Source organism: Alosa pseudoharengus, unplaced genomic scaffold, assembly GCF_046254945.1.
Source record: "Alosa pseudoharengus isolate Yale_2024_CS ecotype anadromous, Long Island Sound unplaced genomic scaffold, YU_APseudo_1.1 YU_APseudo_1.1_scf_5, whole genome shotgun sequence".
Classification (NCBI taxonomy): Eukaryota; Metazoa; Chordata; class Actinopteri; order Clupeiformes; family Clupeidae; genus Alosa; species Alosa pseudoharengus.
In genome coordinates this window covers 12944622-12965664 of record NW_027468837.1, presented here as the reverse complement: position 1 = coordinate 12965664, position 21043 = coordinate 12944622, and the positions used below count along the sequence as shown (strand labels likewise).

The following is a 21043-nucleotide window of genomic DNA, read 5'->3' as shown; positions in this document are numbered from 1 at the left end:
CATAATTCTGGATCTCACAAATGGCTCTCTGCTAAGGGCATCCGCCACCACATTCTTAGGGCCTGGGATATACAAGATGTCAAAGTCAAAGGCCGCCAGCCTAGCCACCCAGCGTTGCTCACAAGCATCCAGCTTCGGCTTCGTCAAAACATACTTAAGGGGGTTGTTGTCAGTCCATACAGTGAACCTGTGACCCCGCAACCAGTGACTAAATTTATCACAAATAGCCCACTTCATCGCAAAGAACTCCAGCCGATGAGCAGGGTATTTAGACTGGGCATGATTCAGTGACTTGCTCGCAAAAGCAATAGGCCGAGCTTTGTCCTCACCAGGCTGCACCTGAGACAGAACAGCCCCAAGACCACTAGTGGAGGCATCAACAGACAAGAGAAAAGGCTTTGAGAAGTCTGGATGCGCTAAAGGCACACTACTCACCAGTTAAGGCTCTGGAAAGCCTCTGCACACTCAGGGGACCAGTCCTGAGGACAGAGCTTCCTCCTCTGCACATGTCTACTCACACCTCTACCCCTGCGTGGTCGCTTAGACCCACCTGTAAGTGCAAAAAGTGGCCTCGCAATCACAGAACAGTTTTCAATGAAATGCTGGTAGTAAACCACCATGCCTAAAAAGGAGCGGATCTTGCTTGCAGATGGCGTGATGCCATCAGCCTCCATCAAATCTGACTGTGAAACATTCACAATAGCCTTAACCTTATCTGGATCACTAGCCACGCCATCCTGAGAAATTATATGCCCTAAAAACTTCACAGATCTCCTAAGAAAATTGCACTTAGCAGGCGACAGCTTCAAGTTGCAGTGTTTCCTCTATGTTGATTTGGTAGTGGCGGCCCGCCACAGTTTAATTTTCTTCCCCCACGGAATCAGAAATGGGGCAGACGCACAATAGTCGCAGTTGCCTTTTAAATGATCCTGCCGACATTATGCACCCCCGTTGGCGGCCGCTAACATTGCAATTTAACAACAAGCAGAACTATTCAGAGGTTTGGGGCTGTCCAGTTTAACTCCACATATTGTGTTGATGTGCTTATTGTCCAAACGTTTGCTTTCTTCTGAGTCACTATTAAACAACACCTCCACCAAAAACGTCACCGCGGTGGGTCCGTTTTAATAAGACAACGTTCAACTTGTCAGTTCTGACAGCTCACGTCCTGATATCAAACATCTGGAAACAATAAAACGATAAGTGAGTCACTAATATAATACAAATTGGAAATAGTCTATAGATGTAGTAATAGATGTAATGATGTTAAAGTAAATAGTTGTGTTGTATGACACGGAAAAGTCGATTTTTTAATGATTTGGGCTACACAGACGCACAAAGGCCGCACAACCTAAACGTTTGTTACCCTTGTTGCTAAATGTGAAAATAAATTAGCAAAAAGAAGTGCAACCATTTTTTTTAATTTTCTAATGAATTAGGCTACAGAATGCTTGCTTAGCCTAGGCCAGGGGTCGGCAAACTGCATTTTCATCCGGCCTGCCGAGCATTTAATTTGGTTATCAGGCTGCTCGCTATTTTTTTCCTGCGATAGAGACGACGTTGGTTAGCCTTACTGCAAACTGCTTTTCATTCTCCTTAGAGAACGTTTGCAATGTCAATGTCAAACCATCATGTTAAATAGAGATAACATCATGTTAAACTAAGTTAACTCTTAGTTATCTCCTTTGCAGCAGATCTAACATGAACATTATGCAATCCATTTAATTAGGAACGCGTCTGCACTCACGAGAGGGAGAGAGAGCCGCAGGTTCCAGCTGGCTTGCCATTGTTGATAATTGATATCTCCTTCTTATAAGAAACTTTTAAAAGGAAATCATGAAGGCAACAGTAGTTCCCACTACTGACCATTTTAAAAAAAACTGTGAGAGGGCCCAGCCTTAGGTACAGCACTAGCCATAGCGGTGCAGGCAGAAGATCATTGAGAAATAAACGTGAATTAAAGCGACTGTCTTAAAGCGACAGTGCCATACCATTTAAAGCGACAGTGACATACCATTTGTTAAACTGCATAAAATTAGCAGTATTTTAAGCAATTCATATTTTAAAAGAAATACTTTTCATACTAAATTATAGGCTATAAAAACAATAGTTTTTTATGTATGTGTCGTGGGGGGGGGGGGGTTGTTGTGCGGCAATTTTCAAAACCCAATGTGGCCCTTGAGCCAAAAAGTTTGCCCACCCCTGATCTAACAGCATGTATGCTACTCAGCATCAATGGACCACCTCTTTCTGAATTCCCCTATAACCGAGCCTTGGAGTTATTTTTCCAAAAGAAAAATTAAATGTGCACAGCAAGGCTTCTTTGAATTTTGGTTTCCCCACGAAGAATTTCTTGTAAAATTCATTTTGCAGACCTGTTGTAGATTCTCCAAAAATACAGTTCAATCACAACTGAAAATAATGCCTCATTGAATAGAGTGTGTGAATAGAGGTTAATAAATATAATTGTTTGTGTGTGTCAGTTGTCAGTTCCATGGTGCTGGGACGGGGGGGGGGGGAGTGTTCGGACGGGCCTGCCCCCACTGCTTAAAAAAATCCTAGAGGAAACACTGAGTTGTGCTCTTTCAGCCGTTCAAACACCATGCGTAAGCGCTGCAAACTTTCCCCTTCGGACCTGCCAAATACAAGGACATCGTCCAAATAGCACAGGAGACTTAAGAAATTTTGATCGCCAAAGACTGAGAGCATCATCCTCATAAATGTAGCTGCATGCAAGGGCGTAGGTTTGGTCTCAGCTTTGGTGGGGACACATCCACAACTCCTGTTGTCACGATACCAACATTATTGTTTCAATACCAATAAAGTGAAGAATCTCGATTTCGATACTATTGCGATTTTTTTACATTTTATTTGGTTTGTGTGATTTGTGAGATCATTCACATCAGTGGCAATCATAGAATTTGATTGACCCTCCACACACACACACACATAGAAAGTGATGGTTGTCATAGGTTTCTTTTTCATATTTTGGAATTCATATAAACTATAAATGTATATTGATAATTATAGTATTTTATGATCTGCATGGTTACTAATAGCTAAACATATTTAGTAATTTGATTACATCATATTGATAAATTATTAGGCTACACTTGTTTATATCATCACATTTGGTGTGTAAATCTAATTGAGTGCCTGTCACTTTAAGAGGAATGTGAATGCTGAAAAATAGTTTTGCAAGTGCAAGGATATGTGGATTAAATTAATCATGTTTGCTATGTCATTAGATTAAAAAAATGTTCAAAAAACTAACAAGTCAAAGAAAATCTTTCTGGGAGGAGATCATAGAACAGATAGTGTTTCAAAATGTTCATTTCTATGAGTATGGAAATGCACCAGTTTATCTTTTATTTCTTTGCATTGTGCAGGCTACATTCACAAATACATTAGCCTACATAAACAGAATATAGGAACAGGAAAATGTCTCGGATCCATTGTTTATTGCGACTGCAGGATTGGTAGCCCAATTAGCCTAACAGTCAGTGATGGTGACTTACAGCCTATGTGACTGTCCGTGGGGCGCACCCTTATTCAACATGACTCCTAACTTTGGTTGAAAGATTACTAAAGCTAGGTTAGCTGTGACAATATCCTGGGTAATATCCTAACAGCTAATGCTATTTTACTCATAGGATAGTAAAATCCGCATTTGAAAGCCTGGTCACCAGTTGCCAATTTGTATGGCTAATTATTTTGCCTAGACTGCAATGGAAAAGCTTCGTGTTTTTGGGTGGCAGCTGATCTACAAACCACAAAAAGGGGGAAACATGTACATGCTGAAGGGCAAAGGGAATATCACAATGTTTTACTCTGACCTTTTTGGGATAGGCTACGTCTGTATTGACAGACAGCCCTAACTTAACGTTGTCGTTGACACACCCGCTCGTTGACTGCCGGTGCAAACAAGTAGCCTACAGTAGCCTGTGCTTTGACACTCTCCGTGCTTGTAGGCCTGTAGCGTGCATGTCAGATAACCTTTCCTTCCCTCTCCCCCTCTGTTTTTCAGCAAATCATATGACGACGTTTCTTGTAGGCCTACTGTTGTGCTGGCTGTCGGAATGATCAGCAGCACAAATAAGTTCGCTAAAATATTGGTGGGGACAATTTTGTCATCTTAAATAATTGATTAGGACTAGTCCTTATAGCGTCCCAACCTAAATCTACGCCCATGTTGATATGATATCATAGCTCAATTTATTGTTACATATTTATTGGACCTGTAATAAAATATATATTTTTACTAATTGGCTTCCTTCCCCAGATAATTGTCCCACTAAAGGTCAATAAAGTATCGTAACACCCCCAATTATCACCACTTTTGTTCAGAAATTCTAAAACAACGATGTTTTTTAACACTTCAAAATAACATTTACTAAATGAACCTTACATTTTTCAGTAGCCATAGGTGTGTAGATTTGAACAAAATCTGGTTTGGTTCTTATCGGGAGCTATTTACACCGTTTCAACGGCACATGGACGGTTAGACCGAGAATTCTCGTCGTGAAATTATATTCCACTGGAGCTCCAAGCGGTTGTGTACACGCAGCCTTACAACACTGTTTACAGCTCTTCGAGTCACGGTAAAATGTCATGTTTGGTAGGCTACATAGCTAATTTAGATACACCTATGGTGTGGGTGGTTGCGTTTCATTAGGAGTCCGCTGTCTTGGTTTGTATAGAAATGGATATTAAGTGACACATACACGCAAGACGGTGGAAATAGGCCTACGGGACCGGTGGAAACGGGGAGTTCCGATACTGAACTTGAGAATCTGATCTCTGCTCTCTTCTGTTTTAGGCTACTTACGAACTTGTTAAACTAGTTTAGAACTGTCAGGTGAGGTTTCCTCCCCTCCCCTCTTTTTGTCCCTCTGGGTGGCGTAGGCTAGTCGGGTCATTGTAATTTCGGGGCTGGTGTTGTGGAAACCAACAGGTAAGGTATAAGTGACCACAAGGTATACGTGTGTGTGTGTGTGTGTGTGTGTGTAAAAAAAGTGTCCAATGTGGAGGGTGGACAGTGAGCAACAAAATGTAAAACTCATGAGGACAACATATAACTATCAAGCCTTACCTGACTACAGCACAGCATTCTCTGCGGGCATATCTCCAGACCAGAGATTGGCTACTGCTACATTACTAGATTTCATTGAGTGTGGATAGAAACAAGGAGAACATGGTTATTCACCAGTCGCCTACACCAGATCCCATTGCACCGAACTACCTTCTGAAGTTTGTCAGCTGCAACTGTGCAGGCGACTGACACTGCAGGTGCTGCTGTAAAAAAACAAGGAGTCAAGTGTATTTCTGCTTGTCAGAACATCAACCAGCCAGATGATAACAGGAGTGAGGGTAGGGGAGTTGAGGGATGAGGTTTGTTACATTTTAAACTGATTAAGGAAGTTTTGTTTTGTAATTGTTCAATAAAACCACTTGTTATGGATTTTTTATGGGCTTGGAGTCATTTTTACTCAAAGATAGATTCAGCACCCCTAAAAACCCCTAGACATCTCAAAAGCTAATATTGGTAGAACAAATGTTTTCATTATTTTCGCCCAGACCCACGGGCACCCCAAACTTGATAGGCTCTCTGCGTTTCGCAGATTGGCGAAAAAAAGCCTAATTTTCCCTAAGTGGCATTATTTCCATTGCCGCGCCGCTCTTGACCGCAGCGCGCAAATCAGGTCTTAGATAGATAGATAGATACTTTATTGATCCCCAGGGGATGTTATTTGAGCCCAACCACAAACAAACAAACGTTGAACAGATTAGTTGATAGGCGTTTCTCAAAATGTTGTTGAACCTGCGGTTTGGAATACTACTACAGAGAAACCTGTATTTTTTCATAATGAATTATTCATTAGGTTGGCATTGGGTTAGCACGGCCTTGGCGCTTTACTTGTGGTTACGTGCGCTGGAAAAGGCACAGACCAATCAAAACCTAGTAAATTTAAAGGCGGGCTCGCACATAAAATTGGCAGTTGCATCTTCCAATCAAGTGGCATATCCACAGCCGATGTTTCCCGTAAAAATGTTGTAGGCTAGGCATTTCCTGGTCAAAGATACACATAATCAGAAGAAGTTCAAATGAAGAGAAGTTCGTGCACACGATACAGGTGATTTTACTCTCTGAGCTACATCAGAAGACAGAGTTACTTTTCTGAAGAATTATAGACGTATGCACTTTAACGCTGGATTTGCTAGCTATATGTGTTCATAGTTAAATCATACAAGAAGCGGAGCACAGTCCAGTCTAGGGGAAAGACATTAACATCGGCTAGCATACTTGTTAGATATCTATAGCTAAATGGTTATATAGTAAGGTAACTTTGTTCAAGTTATGTCTACATTTTCATGACACTAATGCTATCCTGTGCATTTTTCTAATAGTTCGATGTTGGAGTCTTCCTCTGCTGTCATGGAAGACTCGTTAGCCTAACGACAGCTGTCATGCGAGGATCCTAGCTGGCTAGCCAACAAATGTTTTCGAGCTGGATTCGAAATGAAGTTTAACCGTAAGTGACGTTATTTTGCATAATTATTATCTAACGAAATATAAAGTGCTGTGAAATTATCATCATTGTGGTGTTATGCTACTTGTTTTTTTAGGTGAGCCACTTTTTAGAATTGACAGGTACGTGCTGATTTTCGTTTATTCATTAGCCTATAACTCATTTTAGCATACAAAGTCTAATTGCAATATCTAGGATTTACACGTGGTGCTTAAGTTCTTCAGTGGGGTCGGCAAGTTTGTCCGAATAAATGTCAATGGTTGATGGTTGCTCTGTCCCATTGTTAAGGTTGCTCTGTAACATATCCTTACTTGTTACCTTCTCTACAGAGCCCATAACGTAAACTGAAAAAATGAAGTTTATGAGCTCCAGGGGTGCTTTTACCGTGGGCTTCCTGGTCGGAACGTGCACGCTCTACGTGTTCCTTCAACAGGTGTGGTTTGAACGCAAGGCATCCATAAGACAGCCAGAGGAACGAAACTGGTTGAAGAATCAGTCGGCACTTTTCAATCTCAACCACCCACATCATACAGGTAAGAACGTTATAAACTCCAACTGTAATAGGAGTATTTGGTTACATTACACATTTAACTGGAGTGAAATCAAATACTCCATAATACTTTATAAAACTGAAGTTCAATCAGAGAAGGGTCATTCCAAGTGAAAACAGCCAAAATCGGGGTATCATGTACATGGTACCTCTCAGATTTTGCTGAAAAGCGGTGAAAATATGCCTTATGTTACCAAACAAAGGAATCTGAAGTTTCAGGTCAATATCTCAAACGGTTTTTCGTGCCGTCCATTTGAAATTCGGGTGCCATGGCCCTAATTGACAAATTGGAATTTCATTCCATTGCCATTTTTGGAAGCCCATAACGTCTGTTCTAATAGTGGTAGAAGGCTGGAAACTGGTGTGGTGGTTTATTGTAGCCTGTACTACATAATTCTGGAAGCCGTGGTTAGCGCTTCGGACTTGTAACCGGAGGGTTGCCGGTTCGAACCCCGACCAGTAGGCACGGCTGCAGTGCCCTTGAGCAAGGCACCTAACCCCTCACTGCTCCCCGAGCGCCGCTGTTGTTGCAGGTAGCTCACTACGCCGGGATTAGTGTGTGCTTCACTTCACTGTGTGCTGAGTGTGTTTCACTAATTCACAGATTGGGATAAATGCAGAGACCAAATTTCCCTCACGGGATCAAGAGTATATATATACTTATACCTAACCTTGTGTCAATAATGTAAGTACTTCATCCTGGTTTACAGGATACAGTGCAGTTACTTGGAAACTGAGTTCTGGGTCATTCCACGCCAACTCAGCCACCCATGTACATGACACCTCTCAGATTTGGCTGAAAAGCGGTGTAAATATGCCTTATGTTACCAAACTGAGGAATCTGAAGATCAAGAGTATATATATACTTATACCTAACCTTGTGTCAATAATGTAAGTACTTCATCCTGGTTTACAGGATACAGTGCAGTTACTTGGACTTGGGTTTTTGGACCCTCATAAAACCCCCACCAGTGGTACCATAACCCTCAAATTAATTTTGGCAAGAGCAAAGTTCCCAAATATAACAAATAATCCTGTTTAGAATAAATATGATCATTAATCGTGGTGCTACGGCCACCCAAAAAGGTGCTGTCATGCTGTCAACATTTTTTAGGACTTTGGTGACCCACCTCTAATCCAAACAGTAAGGAATGTTGATTCTGCCTCCAGAATTGTGTAGTACAGGCTACAATGACCTACCACACCAGTTTCCAGCCCTCTACCACTATTAGAACAGACATTATGGGCTTCCAAAAATGGCAAAGGATGAAATGTGAAATTCCAATGTGTCAATTAGGGCCGTGGCACCCGAATTTCAAATGGACGCCACGGGCAAACCGTTTGAGATATTGACCTGAAACTTCAGATTCCTCAGTTTGGTAACATAAGGCATATTTACACCGCTTTTCAGCCAAATCTGAGAGGTGTCATGTACATGGGTGGCTGAGTTGGCGTGGAATGACCCAGAACTCAGTTTCCAAGTAACTGCACTGTATCCTGTAAACCAGGATGAAGTACTTACATTATTGACACAAGGTTAGGTATAAGTATATATATACTCTTGATCCCGTGAGGGAAATTTGGTCTCTGCATTTATCCCAATCTGTGAATTAGTGAAACACACTCAGCACACAGTGAAGTGAAGCACACACTAATCCCGGCGTAGTGAGCTACCTGCAACAACAGCGGCGCTCGGGGAGCAGTGAGGGGTTAGGTGCCTTGCTCAAGGGCACTGCAGCCGTGCCTACTGGTCGGGGTTCGAACCGGCAACCCTCCGGTTACAAGTCCGAAGCGCTAACCACGGCTGCCCCTGTTGTCAGACCGTGACAACTCTTAAAACTCACCACCAATTGACCATGTTTATGGAAGTGCAATATAATATGTCACCTGAGTAAATTGTGACCCCCAGCCAAGTTTTATGGATTGAATGATAAATTACGGAATGATTGACGAGTTTGGGTTGATTTGACTGTCAGTTAACGTCGAAACAGGCTCTTACAATAGACAATTGGAATATTTGTTCAACATTCACAAAAACATTTAACATTAACTTTCACTATCTAGACAGGAGTAACTCAACATTAGGCACCTGTGATGTCTTTGACGCTCTAAAGACATTAAATAGTTATAGTTGCCATTTTGGTAGCCAAGGTGCCAGAAGTGAACACATATGGATAAAGAAAATAGGCACAGGACATAAAAGGCAGAGGTTAGTTTGATCTTGGTTACAATTATGCTGGTAACAGGCAAATGAACTCTGCAACAGTATTACAGAAAGAAGCCAACTCATATTTACTAAATAGGAATGTTACTTGATGGTCATACAAAATGGACAGACACAGTTAGTTGATGGTGGCGCGTTATGTTTTTGACTTCTGACTGATATGATATAGACAGTGTTATGTTGTTATGTACAGTAAACTGGTGGCTGGTGCTTTTGTATGCAAGACGCAGTAAAACAACTCATGATGTTCTTAGTTGAGCATTAACTAACCACACCTCTCCAATCACAACTGTCTCTTCTGTGTCTTCATTCTCTGGACTGTAGGAGAGGATGGGGCGGTAGCCGACTCCTTGTATAAGCGTGTGCGAGTTCTGTGCTGGGTGATGACTGGCCCTGCCAACCTGCAGAAGAAAGCACGTCATGTGAAGAACACTTGGAGCCGCCACTGTAACATCCTCCTCTTCATGAGCTCGGTGGACGACCCAGACTTTCCTGCCGTGGGACTGGACACCAAGGAAGGCCGCGACCAGCTCTATTGGAAGACCATCCGCGCCTTCCACTACGTGCTGGAAAAGCACGGCAACGATGCAGACTGGTTTTATAAGGCCGATGACGACACTTACGTAGTCGTGGACAACCTGCGCTGGTTGCTGGCCAATTACTCGCCCGACGAGCCCATTTACTTTGGCCGTCGGTTCAAGCCCTACGTGAAGCAGGGCTACATGAGCGGAGGTGCCGGCTACGTGCTAAGCAAGGAGGCCCTGCGGCGCTACGTGGAGGGCTTCCGCACCAAAGTGTGCACCCACACCTCATCCGTGGAGGACCTGGCCATGGGCCAGTGTATGGAGAAGATGGGGGTGCAGGCAGGGGACTCCAGGGACACCCTGCACCGAGAGACTTTTCACCCATTTGTGCCCGACCAGCACCTCACAGGGAAGTTTCCCAAGAGCTTCTGGTATTGGAATTACTGCTACTACCCAATCGTGGAGGTGAGTCAGTCATCTTTGGATTACAGGTGCAACCACATTATGAGGTTGGTCTTGTCTTTTTAAATGCTATTTAGAGGTTCTTCCAGTTTTACATGGTGATAGTGTGGTGGTGTGGGATGGTAGCTTAGTTCTTCAGTTGTCTGAAAATAATCTTGAGAAGACCTTACACTCCTGTGTGTTCTTTTCAACCCACACTTTTTGAGCCTGGTTGGCTGGTTATACAAGATTAGCAGCTCATAATTAGATTTTTCAAAGATATCTCAGGATGTACATTGTTTAGAGGTCAGACACACTTCCAATGTCACACAGTAATCTAAACAAGATAACTACAAACATGAAAGGGCATTTAAGAGACATAACTAAGAGATAACTAGAACTAAAATGTTCTAGAACAAGGCTGCAAGGGATCGACAACCTAATAACATTGTGAATTAACACAGAAAGAAAGACATTGAGGTTGTCCCAAAACTCATCTTCCACTTTTGTCACCTCAGTTGCTACTGGTATTGTATACAGTGTTATGTTTGTAAAACCTAATATTTTACATGAATCTGATTTTTAATTATTATTATTTTTTAGTATACAGTTTTTAGACACTGCCACTGTGTGCCAGTAGACTTACCACACATCAGCCGTTGCCAGGTTTGGAGTCATACCTGTTCCATGGCCCTCCCTATGGCTCACTTACTGTCCTGGTGTGGGGCTTTATTACAGAAATGAATGTAATTAATGTAAATTGGAAATCCTGTGCTGTCTCAGTTTGGGGTGGCATTAAGGATTTTTTTGGTATTACATTATCATGTTTTTATTTCTAATAATACATCAAAGTAGTCCTGTGTTCTACAATGTGCTTTCATTCGTTCAAATTTCTCCTGTCCACATAGAGCTACATAGATATTATGGCTTGTCCATCTCGAGCTGTCTCCCAGATACAGGCATAACAAGACGACTGCCAATTGCAAAATCAAATTTACAGTTAGGAAATGTGATAAAATAGGGTGATAAAATATATGAGATAAGACACAGCTATGAGTTTAGGAAATGCTTCTGTAAAAGGAAGATGGGTGTAATCCTATCTTTGAAACTTAAGATAGAATAATGAACAGTCAGAAGATGGGCCTTCAAGTGTAATTCCAGCCGTGGAGACAGTATTTTTCGTTAATGCCACACATTCGCCTACTCTGACAAGAAAAAAGTGACAGGCTAGGTGTGTCAGTGAGCTTGGGAACACCAATATAATAATCTTATCAAATGTTTATCTTTCTTTTCAGTTGACTTACGTCATTGATGACCATGTACAGAAGCTCAGCACAAGCTTAGTTAAAGAAGCCCTATGCAACAATTTTAGGAAAAATTACCTTAATTATGCAGGAACACTTTCTGGGTTGTTTGGTGGGTGCTTCATCTCCCCCTATCGCTTCTCCGCAGAAAAAACGAATATGCAACTTTTTGAACCCGGACCAGGTAAATCCGGATGTGACTCAGCGGAAGTATCCAATCGCGCCCCGAAAATGTAGTCAGATTGTAGTTTCGAAGAAGACTGCAAAAGGACGCCGACTTGGTTTTGTTGCTGTTGAAATTCTAAGTAGCCTACCCTTGGGTGAACTTTGTTTTTGTAATGTGGTTTGATAGTCTCTTGAACAATGTGTTTCCTCGACCGTTTTATTGTGAGCCCTGTATGTGCTTGGTTTCTTGATGGCTAGCTCGCTAGCTAGTGGTGGTTTATCATAGCAGTCACTTGCTACCGAAGCTGCAGGGGGAGCTGTGTCGAGAAAAATGCGAGCCCAAATCCAGCGAAAACCCAGAAACAGCGAAGGAATAACCAGACCTGCATAGTTCTTCTTTAAATACCTTGACAAAATCTCCCCCATAGCCTGTATATGATACATGTCGATGTCTGTATTGATATACAGTTGCGTGAATGCTGGAAGGTTGGGGACCTTAGGGTAAACAATCTTACAAGTTTCCTTAATTGATGATGCATATTGATATTTTACAAACATAGAAAGAAGCTGTAAACATGGTGCATGTTACCTACAACAGAATGTATATTCATGTCTTAATCCCCTCTCTTTTTCTTCCTCTCTCTTTCTGTGTAGGGAGCACAGTGTTGCTCAGATCTGGCTGTTTCCTTCCACTATGTGGATGGCACCATGATGTATCTTATGGAGTACTACACCTACCATCTGCGGGCGTATGGCTATCGCTACCGCTACCTGCCCCCAGTCCCCAAAGAGCTGTCCCTGGCCCCAGCAGAAGCAGACCAAAAAGCCCCCCACCCGAATGCTGCTGCTGAGGCTGGGGCTGGGAAATTATAGAGTTGCCTTAAGGAGGTTCACAATCAACACAAGCTGTTTTTGCTCTTTTGTAATTAAGTAAAAGACTGTCAGGCCAAACGGGAGCCAAATCTGACCACTCTTCCAGCACATTGTATCTTTTTGTTTACCAGAATGACTGGGTTATGACCGAGACTGTGAGAATGGATTGATGTTTGGTAATAATTATGAATGGGTTCTGATCTGTTTTTGTTTTTTATTGCTCTAGAGCGTGCTTAGTTGCGCATTAAAATGATCTACATACCGATTGATGATGAATGTGACTTGGGTTGGTGGAAAAATGTATAAGTTAAGAGTGTTGCACATATGTCAGTGTGAAGACATCATGTATGTTCCTTTACGAATCCTACCCATGTCAACATCACAACAGTGACAAAGTCTGATTGTGTCTTATTTTGTGTAGCATTGTATTGGTGCTGTTTGCAAGTCTTCTCCGGGAGTAAAAGGGATCTGAAAAACAGATTGACTGTTTTGCAAATTTTATGTACCCACTTTAAAGAAATAAAATCAGTCTCCAGCCCACTCCAGATTGTGTGTGCCCTCTCAGTTGTGTGTTGAGTATCCATCATGGTGTTGGTTGAGATAACAGACAAAGTGGAAGGTCATGTTATGTCTAGTATTTGTAAAGTATTTGTATAGAGCTATTGTCTCCCATCATTACTGCAAATGCCAGTTGACTTCCCTTCTTCCCCTGGAGCTGTTCAAGCAATTGAGATTTTAAAATCTAAAGCATGATGAGAAGTCTAACTGGCTTAGCCAGTTCAGTATTTCAAAGCCCAAGATGTTGCTAAGGAACTGGAGTCAAGACCTTAGTTCCAGCTAGTGTTGACTTGACAAATGTGTCAAATGCTGGTTGTAACAGATTGCACCGCGATTAGAAACATGCTGTCAACTTGATTCATACAAATATGCATGTCTAATTTTCAGCATGACTGAAAAATTGGAGGACTGAGGAATTAGATTTGATGTGAGAATAACATCCTCATATACCACCATGGCATGAGGCAATGATGTGCAGCTGACATATATTTGCAGTTCCCTGTTTCGCGGTATCTCGACTCCCTGCCTGACGTGCAGCTGGAGCACTGTGGGATGTTTGAATTGAGTTCTAAACACAGCCAGCTGTATCTGCATCTATGCATCTCTGCATGCCCTTAACAGTACCAGTGCTTTGTGATTTGTTTCAACTCCTCACCCGGGAAAGACTCTCACGCCCCCCCCCCTTCCTCTCCTCCTTTTTTAGGCTCACTCACTCACGCTTTGCCTCCTTTTCTCTCACTCTGTCTCACTCTCCCGTCATGGACTCCGGGCGATTTGGAAGCAGGGAGTATCTGGGTCAGTGCAGGGCGGCAGGGCAGAGCAGGGGGCAAGCAAACACTCAGGCGTAGGAGGACAGTGACCCATGCCACGTGAATCAATATCACCCCGCTGCACCCAACCAGCAGCTCTGCTGGGACAGGGGAGGTGGTGAGGACAAGAGAGAGAGTAAACACACACAAACAGAGCATAAAGAAGAAGAGAGGGAACAGAAAAAGAGTGAAAGAGAGATACCCAAGTGGAGTGGTGCGGCTGAGTGGAGAGGGGGGAAAAAAAGAGAAGGGTGAAAGAGCAAGTGGAAGAATAGATCTGCCAGCCAGCTACGCTGTTTGAAGAACATAAGGTAAGATTGCTTATGATTTTTACTTTTCAGTCGATTTTCACTGTTTCAAAGTAGAGGGATTTCATGTCTTCATTGTATTTTTTTTCTGTGATCTACAATTCAATGTAATTCTGATGTAAGCGACAAAAGGAATTAGCTATTTTACAGGCTTACTATCCAAAAGTAGTATTGCATGTGACATGTATTGGATTTTGTTCAATACAGCCCAGTGGTCACATTCACGTCACATTTCTCCCAGTGCCATCTGTTAACATTGTCTGTAAACATAGCCAAGTGATTTGTGGATGTCCTGGATAATTCTTCTCATGTATAGCTTGTAGAATAATTTAGCTTTGCAATGAATAAGAAACATAAGTATATGGCATATGTGGATGTCTGAATGCAGATTCATTACCATGTATTCAGACAGAGCATTTCTCAATATGGGGTTTTAAAAAAATGAAATAGACCCATGTAAACAATTGGTGGTTAAAGTGTAATGTTAGTTATGCATAGAACTAATTTTTCTTAATCATTTCCTAATTGTGTAGATTCATGTATTCACATATTTAATAATTTAATCTCTATCAATATCACAATATCTGGCGAATTCATCTTAATTCTGTTATTTAGTATCAGTAAAACAATTGTAAATTCACCACAGGTATAGTAAGTGAGGACATTTTTATGGGTGGTGCTTTCGGGACGCCTGTAGGTTACCATATAGACTAAGTAAGCATGGTCTCTAACATTGCTTAGACTTGGTGGTTTTCAAACAAACCAAAATTCAAAGCAAATCTGTAATTAACAAGCCTAAATAAGACAGAAATGCTGTTATCTTAGACATATCTTTATCTGACATGCTGTTAGGGCAGAAGTGTAATGATTTATATGCCCATGATTTTCTCTATATCCACCCAGCAAGCTGAAACCACTTAAATACGGCTTTAAATATTGGATGGATATAATAGGTAACAAGCACTGTATAAACATTCCAAACCTATTTTGAGTCATATATACTCAAACATATTTTGGGCACCTGCTTTGATTGTTACAGAGTTATTTTCACAGTCTTTGTGCCAATATAGCCAGGATTTGACTGTCACATACAGTACATATAAAAAGACTCTTACTTTCTTCTTGCCATGCTTGGTCTTGTATTTTACAGATGAGGCACCAGCATGTCTAATGGCATTCTCAGAGTGGTTATGATGATGAAGGTACTACATACACTTAGAATGTGGGGTCTGGCTAGCACACCATTATGGCCAAGCACATAAACAGAGCCACCTCTTAAGTGTGTAGATGAATGGCTTAAATGGACGGAGGCCAGACAGAGATCACAGAAGGTGTAGTCTGCTATGGCGAAAGGTTATCCATTTTTGAACTCAACCAGTCAAATTAAAGAATACACTCTCTTTTCCTAGCCTGGAAATCCAGACCCAAATCTAGAAAGATTTAGGGTCTGGCTATGAATAATGAAAATGGCCCAACTCGAGGGGCGGCACCAAGCATGCATTTGAAAATATCACTGCACGCAGTTGGATAACACTACAACCAATGTTTACTGACTGATTCCGGACATCGACATTGCAGCACTGTCTTCATCTCTTTGGCCCGCTTACATCAAACACACTGATGTGATTGGTGTAGCTCGGCTCCAAGGGCATGGGTAATGAGCATCATTACTGATTGCCAGAGTTACTTGCTGAGCAAATTCAAATTGTGCTCTCGCGAGAACTCTGGATTTCCAGAGTACTCCCTTCCAATGACGTAAAAGGGTGATTCGATTTTAAGGCGATGTGGAGCACTGTGCCTCTGACTGACACTGACTGATCCCGAGGTCTTTATGTGGTCGGATAGAGAGTCCAGAATGAATTTCATCAAGCCAGTACCTTTCCGGAAATGTTGCCATCTTTGCTGCCATCTTAAGGGGAAAGTCCGTAGGAGTCGATTGCTGAGTGTGTTGTAACACGCTCTGGAAATTCACAATTTCGTCGCCGTTTAAAAAAAAAAAAAAACATAGTCCAGTATTTCTTTCGAAATTGAAATGAAGTTGTATGGACTGGACTATGTTTTTTTTTTTTTAAACGGCGACAAAATTGTGAATTTCCAGAGCATGTTACAACACACTCAGCAATCGACTCCTACGGACTTTCCCCTGAAGATGGCAGCAAAGATGGCAACATTTCCGGAAAGGTACTGGCTTGATGAAATTCATTCTGGACTCTCTATCCGACCACATAAAGACCTCGGGATACTTCGGTTTGGCTTTAGGGACCCTCTACTCACTACCACGTAAGTGTTATGTTGTTTGGAACTGTAAGAGGTATAAAAATAGCGTTTTGTAGCAGCGAAATTGATATGCCCTGCTCACTTCCAGGCTACGAGTTTTGACTGAAAACTGTACAATCGAACTTTCTCAAAACACATCCAAATGACATGATTTTGATGTCAACTCAACGTATGTACCCCCAATCATCCGTAAATCGATCTAAAGTGCATTTTACTCCGGATAATTCCTTTAAAACAACCCTTAACGTTCGTTTTTAAAACTGTGTAACTCAACGTGTTACTGGCATCACTGTGTATATTACACACTACATGAGCAAGACAATTTGTTTAGGCTACCTTATATGACACATGTTTTGAAGTGAAAGCACTGCTGCAGGAATTGTGAATGAGTCATTATATTTAGTAGTTAGTAAAAAAGTAAAAAATTGTTATTTGTTGTATTATCTATTTTAAAATACCTGAATGCTTTGAAAAAATAATGGAATTTATTTTATTAAAACATATCATAAATTATATAATATATATATAGTTGTCATTTAAATTATATTTTTATACCTGCAGAAATGATGAAAATGCATTAACCATTTATTTTGCACAAACAATTCAGTTTTCAAATGTGCATATAAGAGTGCTCCTTAGTGCTCGTAGATTATGTTCTTCCGTAAGAAAAAGAAAACATTGGTGAATGCCAGAATGTTTGTAAAAAATGCGTAAGTGGGTTTTAAGAACAAATTTCTTCGTAAGAACGGTTAGTGAATGAGACCCAATGTTTGGTGAGAACCCTAAGGCCTTGTCTTTCACCACACTGCTAGAGGAACACAATGCTGAAGAGGAGCTTTTTAGTGTTGCTTTCACCCAAAGACTTAAACAAAGATTTAAGTAAAGCAGTCAAATACACTAAAAGCTTTTTTAAAAATTAAAGCCAAACTCCTCAGAGGCATTTCAACATCCTTCTTTTTAAAATATGGTTGGTACATTGTCATATCACAGACAACTGTCACATCCTCCCAGATCCATGGGCTGAGGACAAACTCTGGAGAGTTGTGTCATTTCCAAGGCTGTCCTGCTATAACCATGGCTGTGATCTGTACATGTTAACACAATACTCACTTCCGTACAACAACTTCAGTTCAACTTCAGTCAACAAACTTACCTACGAGGAGCTCGGTGTTTAAGGCATGGATTATCCCACACTGAGAGAAACTTACTTGACTATTAAGAATACAATATGTACACAGCACGTGTGTACATGCACATCTGTTAACCATCTGTTAATTTTGGACCCAGATCAACAAAGGTTAAAATGAAGAACTCAGTTCCTCATCCTATGTCCTTTGTCAAACATCCTCTGATATTTGTAAAGTAAACTCACAAAGACTGTATTGTTCCTCTACCTCTGTTTATTCAAGGAAACAGCTGTCAGGATACAACTAGACTACTTTTATTTATTCTCCTTCTACCTGCATACATACATATCATTGTCAGTAGAGCGCCATCTGATGACCATAACCGGCCATTACACAGACAGGAGAAATAAAGCATACACTATGGTTCACCTAGAAATATATTTATTCAAGGAAATTTAAAAACTACAAATGACACATTTAAACAAATGAAACAGCTCTCTGATCTGAGTAATTTCTATATAATACACACACAGACACACACATACACCAGTGCACACATCCTATTAACACCCAAATAAACTCTAGTAAAGTGTTTTTCTTTTTGTCATTGCAGTTTTCCATCTAGGTGGAGGTCGGCTTGCGGTAATGATGATGATGAGCTCCCACTTTCACTGGCTGCTGGTGATCCTGCTGCTGACTGATTCCGCCGTGGGCCACACCCTCTCTGGCCCTAACCCTCCCAGCCTGAGGCTCGCAGCGGCCCCGGCTCCAGGCCACTCGTCTCAGGATGCACGGTCACTCCTGTCCGCCCTCGCCATCTCAGTGGATGGCCACGTGCGTCTGCGTGGCAATGTAAGCTGCTCGTCTCTGCGGCGTTTGCCACGTGGGGACAGTCCACTCACACAGGAGCTGCTAGGCCTGGCTGAGCTGCCGCTGCTGCTGTCTGCAGGCTGCCAGCAGGAGGCGCTAGCGCTAACACACGGCCTCTACAGAGTGCTGGGCCGCAAGGACACACACGCCCTCATCAGACAACTCACGCAGCTGCTGAAGAACAGCCCAGCTCTGCCCACAGTCAATAACTTTAACGCTCCACTCAACGACTCAGTTTCCCCCAACAACAACTCAGCATCTCCACGTGACAACTCTGAGCCATCACTAGATACTTACTCATTTAATCAAAATGGCTCCAGTGCAGCGCATGAAAACATTACTGATCTCCACGACAACACTGATGCCCAGCATCTTGGCTCAAATTCCCAGTCAAACACAGGCGACGACAGGGTTCAGGCAGAGTGCCACCTGAATGCCCTGGTGTTTAATATACAGCAGCTGGCCAAGGTGGGCACTGCAGAGGGGTTCTCCGCTGCGGCAGACGAAGGTTTGGATAGCTGTGCTGGGTGGTTACGCGTGCAAGGGGCTCAACTAGTGGGCCAGAAAGTGGGGAAAAGGGGGCCTCTGCACAAGGCTCAGCACCTGTGCCAGCGCCTGGGGCCCAAGTGCATTGGTGTGGCCCAGTCTGGAGACCCTGCAAATGGGCAGTACCAGGCTTTGCTTAGGGCAGGCAGCCGGGTCCTCCCGGCTCATGCAGACCCTGGGGCGGAGTGCTGGCTCAGGCAGTGTGTGCCAGGGATTGGGCTCGGACTGGCGCGCGTGCGTCGGAGTGCCATGGTGGCACAGCAGCGGTGTGTGAGTCAGCAGGAGCAGCAGGTGTATGCGGTGGTGGAGTGGGTGCCAGCCGTCTCCACCCTCTACAACCTGGGCACTGCCGTCTACTACGCAGCACGCAACTGCACAGACACCGCCCGCGAGAGGGCCATCCTGAGTGCCGTGGACCTGGGCACTGATGCCCTGATGGCCATCACCGGAGGGACAGTGGGAGTGGCCGGGTATGCCCTGGGTGCAGGCGTGAAGACTGGGGTCAAAGCCAGTGTGAAGTATTTGATGAACAAGATGGGTCAAGGTCAAGGTCAAGTTCAAGGTCAAGATGTGCTGGTCAATCAGGAGAGCTGGGAGGATGGAACCTTCACTATCCAGTAAAACATATTGTATACATATGTTGTGTATATGTAATGTACGATATGTGTGCAATAACATGAAACTTTTTTCAAACATATTGCACATACATTTGAAAATATGACATGACAAACATTACAAATAAACTGCTTTTTGATCATGTTTAAATATATTATTTACTGACAAAGAATACTACCCTTTTGCCTATAGGTTGGCAATATATGAATCTTAATGTTTGTTTTTTTAAGGATGTGTTTTGTTTCTTTTGTCCCCTGTTTTATATCAAGTGAGTAAGCAGCAGAAATAGGGACTAAACGGTCCCTGATTATTGCAACGGGGAAACTGTGCTTCCCTGCATGTTCTCTGCATGTTTATCTGTCTGCTGACATACAAAATGTTATTTTGCTTGTGGGTTGCATTCTTTTTTTCTTTGCCTGTTACATTCATAAAAGAGTATAATGATCGTTTGTTACCACTGAGAAGCTTCACAAGCATTGAAGCATTTATTTCAATATAGTCATACATTATAGGAAGAACAACTTTATGTACATGCATTTGCAGTTTATGTGCATGGCAGTGACTGTCCTGTATGAAGTTCTTCACCAAAGGGTCTGGCGTGCAGAGGTCTTGTCATGAACCGAGTTTTGTATGTCTAATTCATGTGATTGTGAATCTTAATAAAACAAAAGCTTTCTAGTCATTTATACTTTCTTTTTATTCTTCTCAGGAGTGAGTTATACAGTCAGGTAATATGGCCTAACTCATTTTCAAAGAGGGCACACATTGGGTTTCATCATCATACATGTTAGCATGTCACAACAATATCACAACATAGAACATAGATATTCTGAAATGATGTGGGTCATTCATGGCAAATGGTTCCAATTTGAGGGCGGAAACCTCACAAAAAAAGTACATTTTTCATTGACTTTATATCTTTTTTTCTGAAGGACATGTTAAGCTAAGAGAAAAATATATTGGGCCAGCTCAATAACCGCAATGGGGTGGATATGAAAAACCAATGGTGAAATCATACCACCCAGTAACGCGGAGGGACAAATTAGGCTAAAGTCAGCTATGATGATGAACAACAACCAATCACATGGTGACTGCACAATAATATTTTTTAACATATGAATTAACCCATACCTTCAAAATCACACAAATATATTCGTTTCCACTATAAATAAGGGTATTAGAGGATAATTTAACAAATACCATGTGGTGAAATGTATTAGAAATAGTTATTTGCAATTATAGGCTAAAACATTGATTTTTTTATCACTTACACTGTATTTGCAACTAGTAAAAAAAGGGACATGGCATTTTAGAGTGCTTGC

At 42.0% G+C, this 21043-nt stretch overlaps 2 protein-coding genes across 4 annotated transcripts; both read left to right on the top strand.

The window, feature by feature from the left end:
* Positions 1-6044: 6044 nt before the first annotated feature.
* Positions 6045-13151, top strand: c1galt1lb (core 1 synthase, glycoprotein-N-acetylgalactosamine 3-beta-galactosyltransferase 1, like b). Of its 2 annotated transcripts, XM_076267994.1 has the most exons (6): positions 6045-6134; positions 6409-6533; positions 6628-6652; positions 6860-7063; positions 9629-10293; positions 12393-13151. In XM_076267994.1, exons 4-6 carry the CDS (start codon positions 6883-6885, stop codon positions 12609-12611), a joined length of 1065 nt encoding a protein of 354 aa, XP_076124109.1. In that variant the 5' UTR covers positions 6045-6134; positions 6409-6533; positions 6628-6652; positions 6860-6882; the 3' UTR covers positions 12612-13151. The 2 variants fall into 2 exon arrangements, with proteins under 2 accessions (XP_076124109.1, XP_076124110.1); XM_076267995.1 differs by lacking the exon at positions 6628-6652.
* A 997-nt stretch (positions 13152-14148) lies between these two features.
* On the top strand, positions 14149-20397 carry apof (apolipoprotein F). Of its 2 annotated transcripts, XM_076268440.1 has the most exons (3): positions 14149-14289; positions 15437-15488; positions 18304-20397. In XM_076268440.1, the coding sequence occupies exon 3, from the start codon at positions 18336-18338 to the stop codon at positions 19725-19727; it is 1392 nt and encodes a 463-aa protein (XP_076124555.1). In that variant the 5' UTR covers positions 14149-14289; positions 15437-15488; positions 18304-18335; the 3' UTR covers positions 19728-20397. The 2 variants fall into 2 exon arrangements, with proteins under 2 accessions (XP_076124555.1, XP_076124556.1); XM_076268441.1 differs by lacking the exon at positions 15437-15488 and having other exon boundaries at positions 14165-14289.
* The last annotated feature ends 646 nt before the right edge of the window (positions 20398-21043 follow it).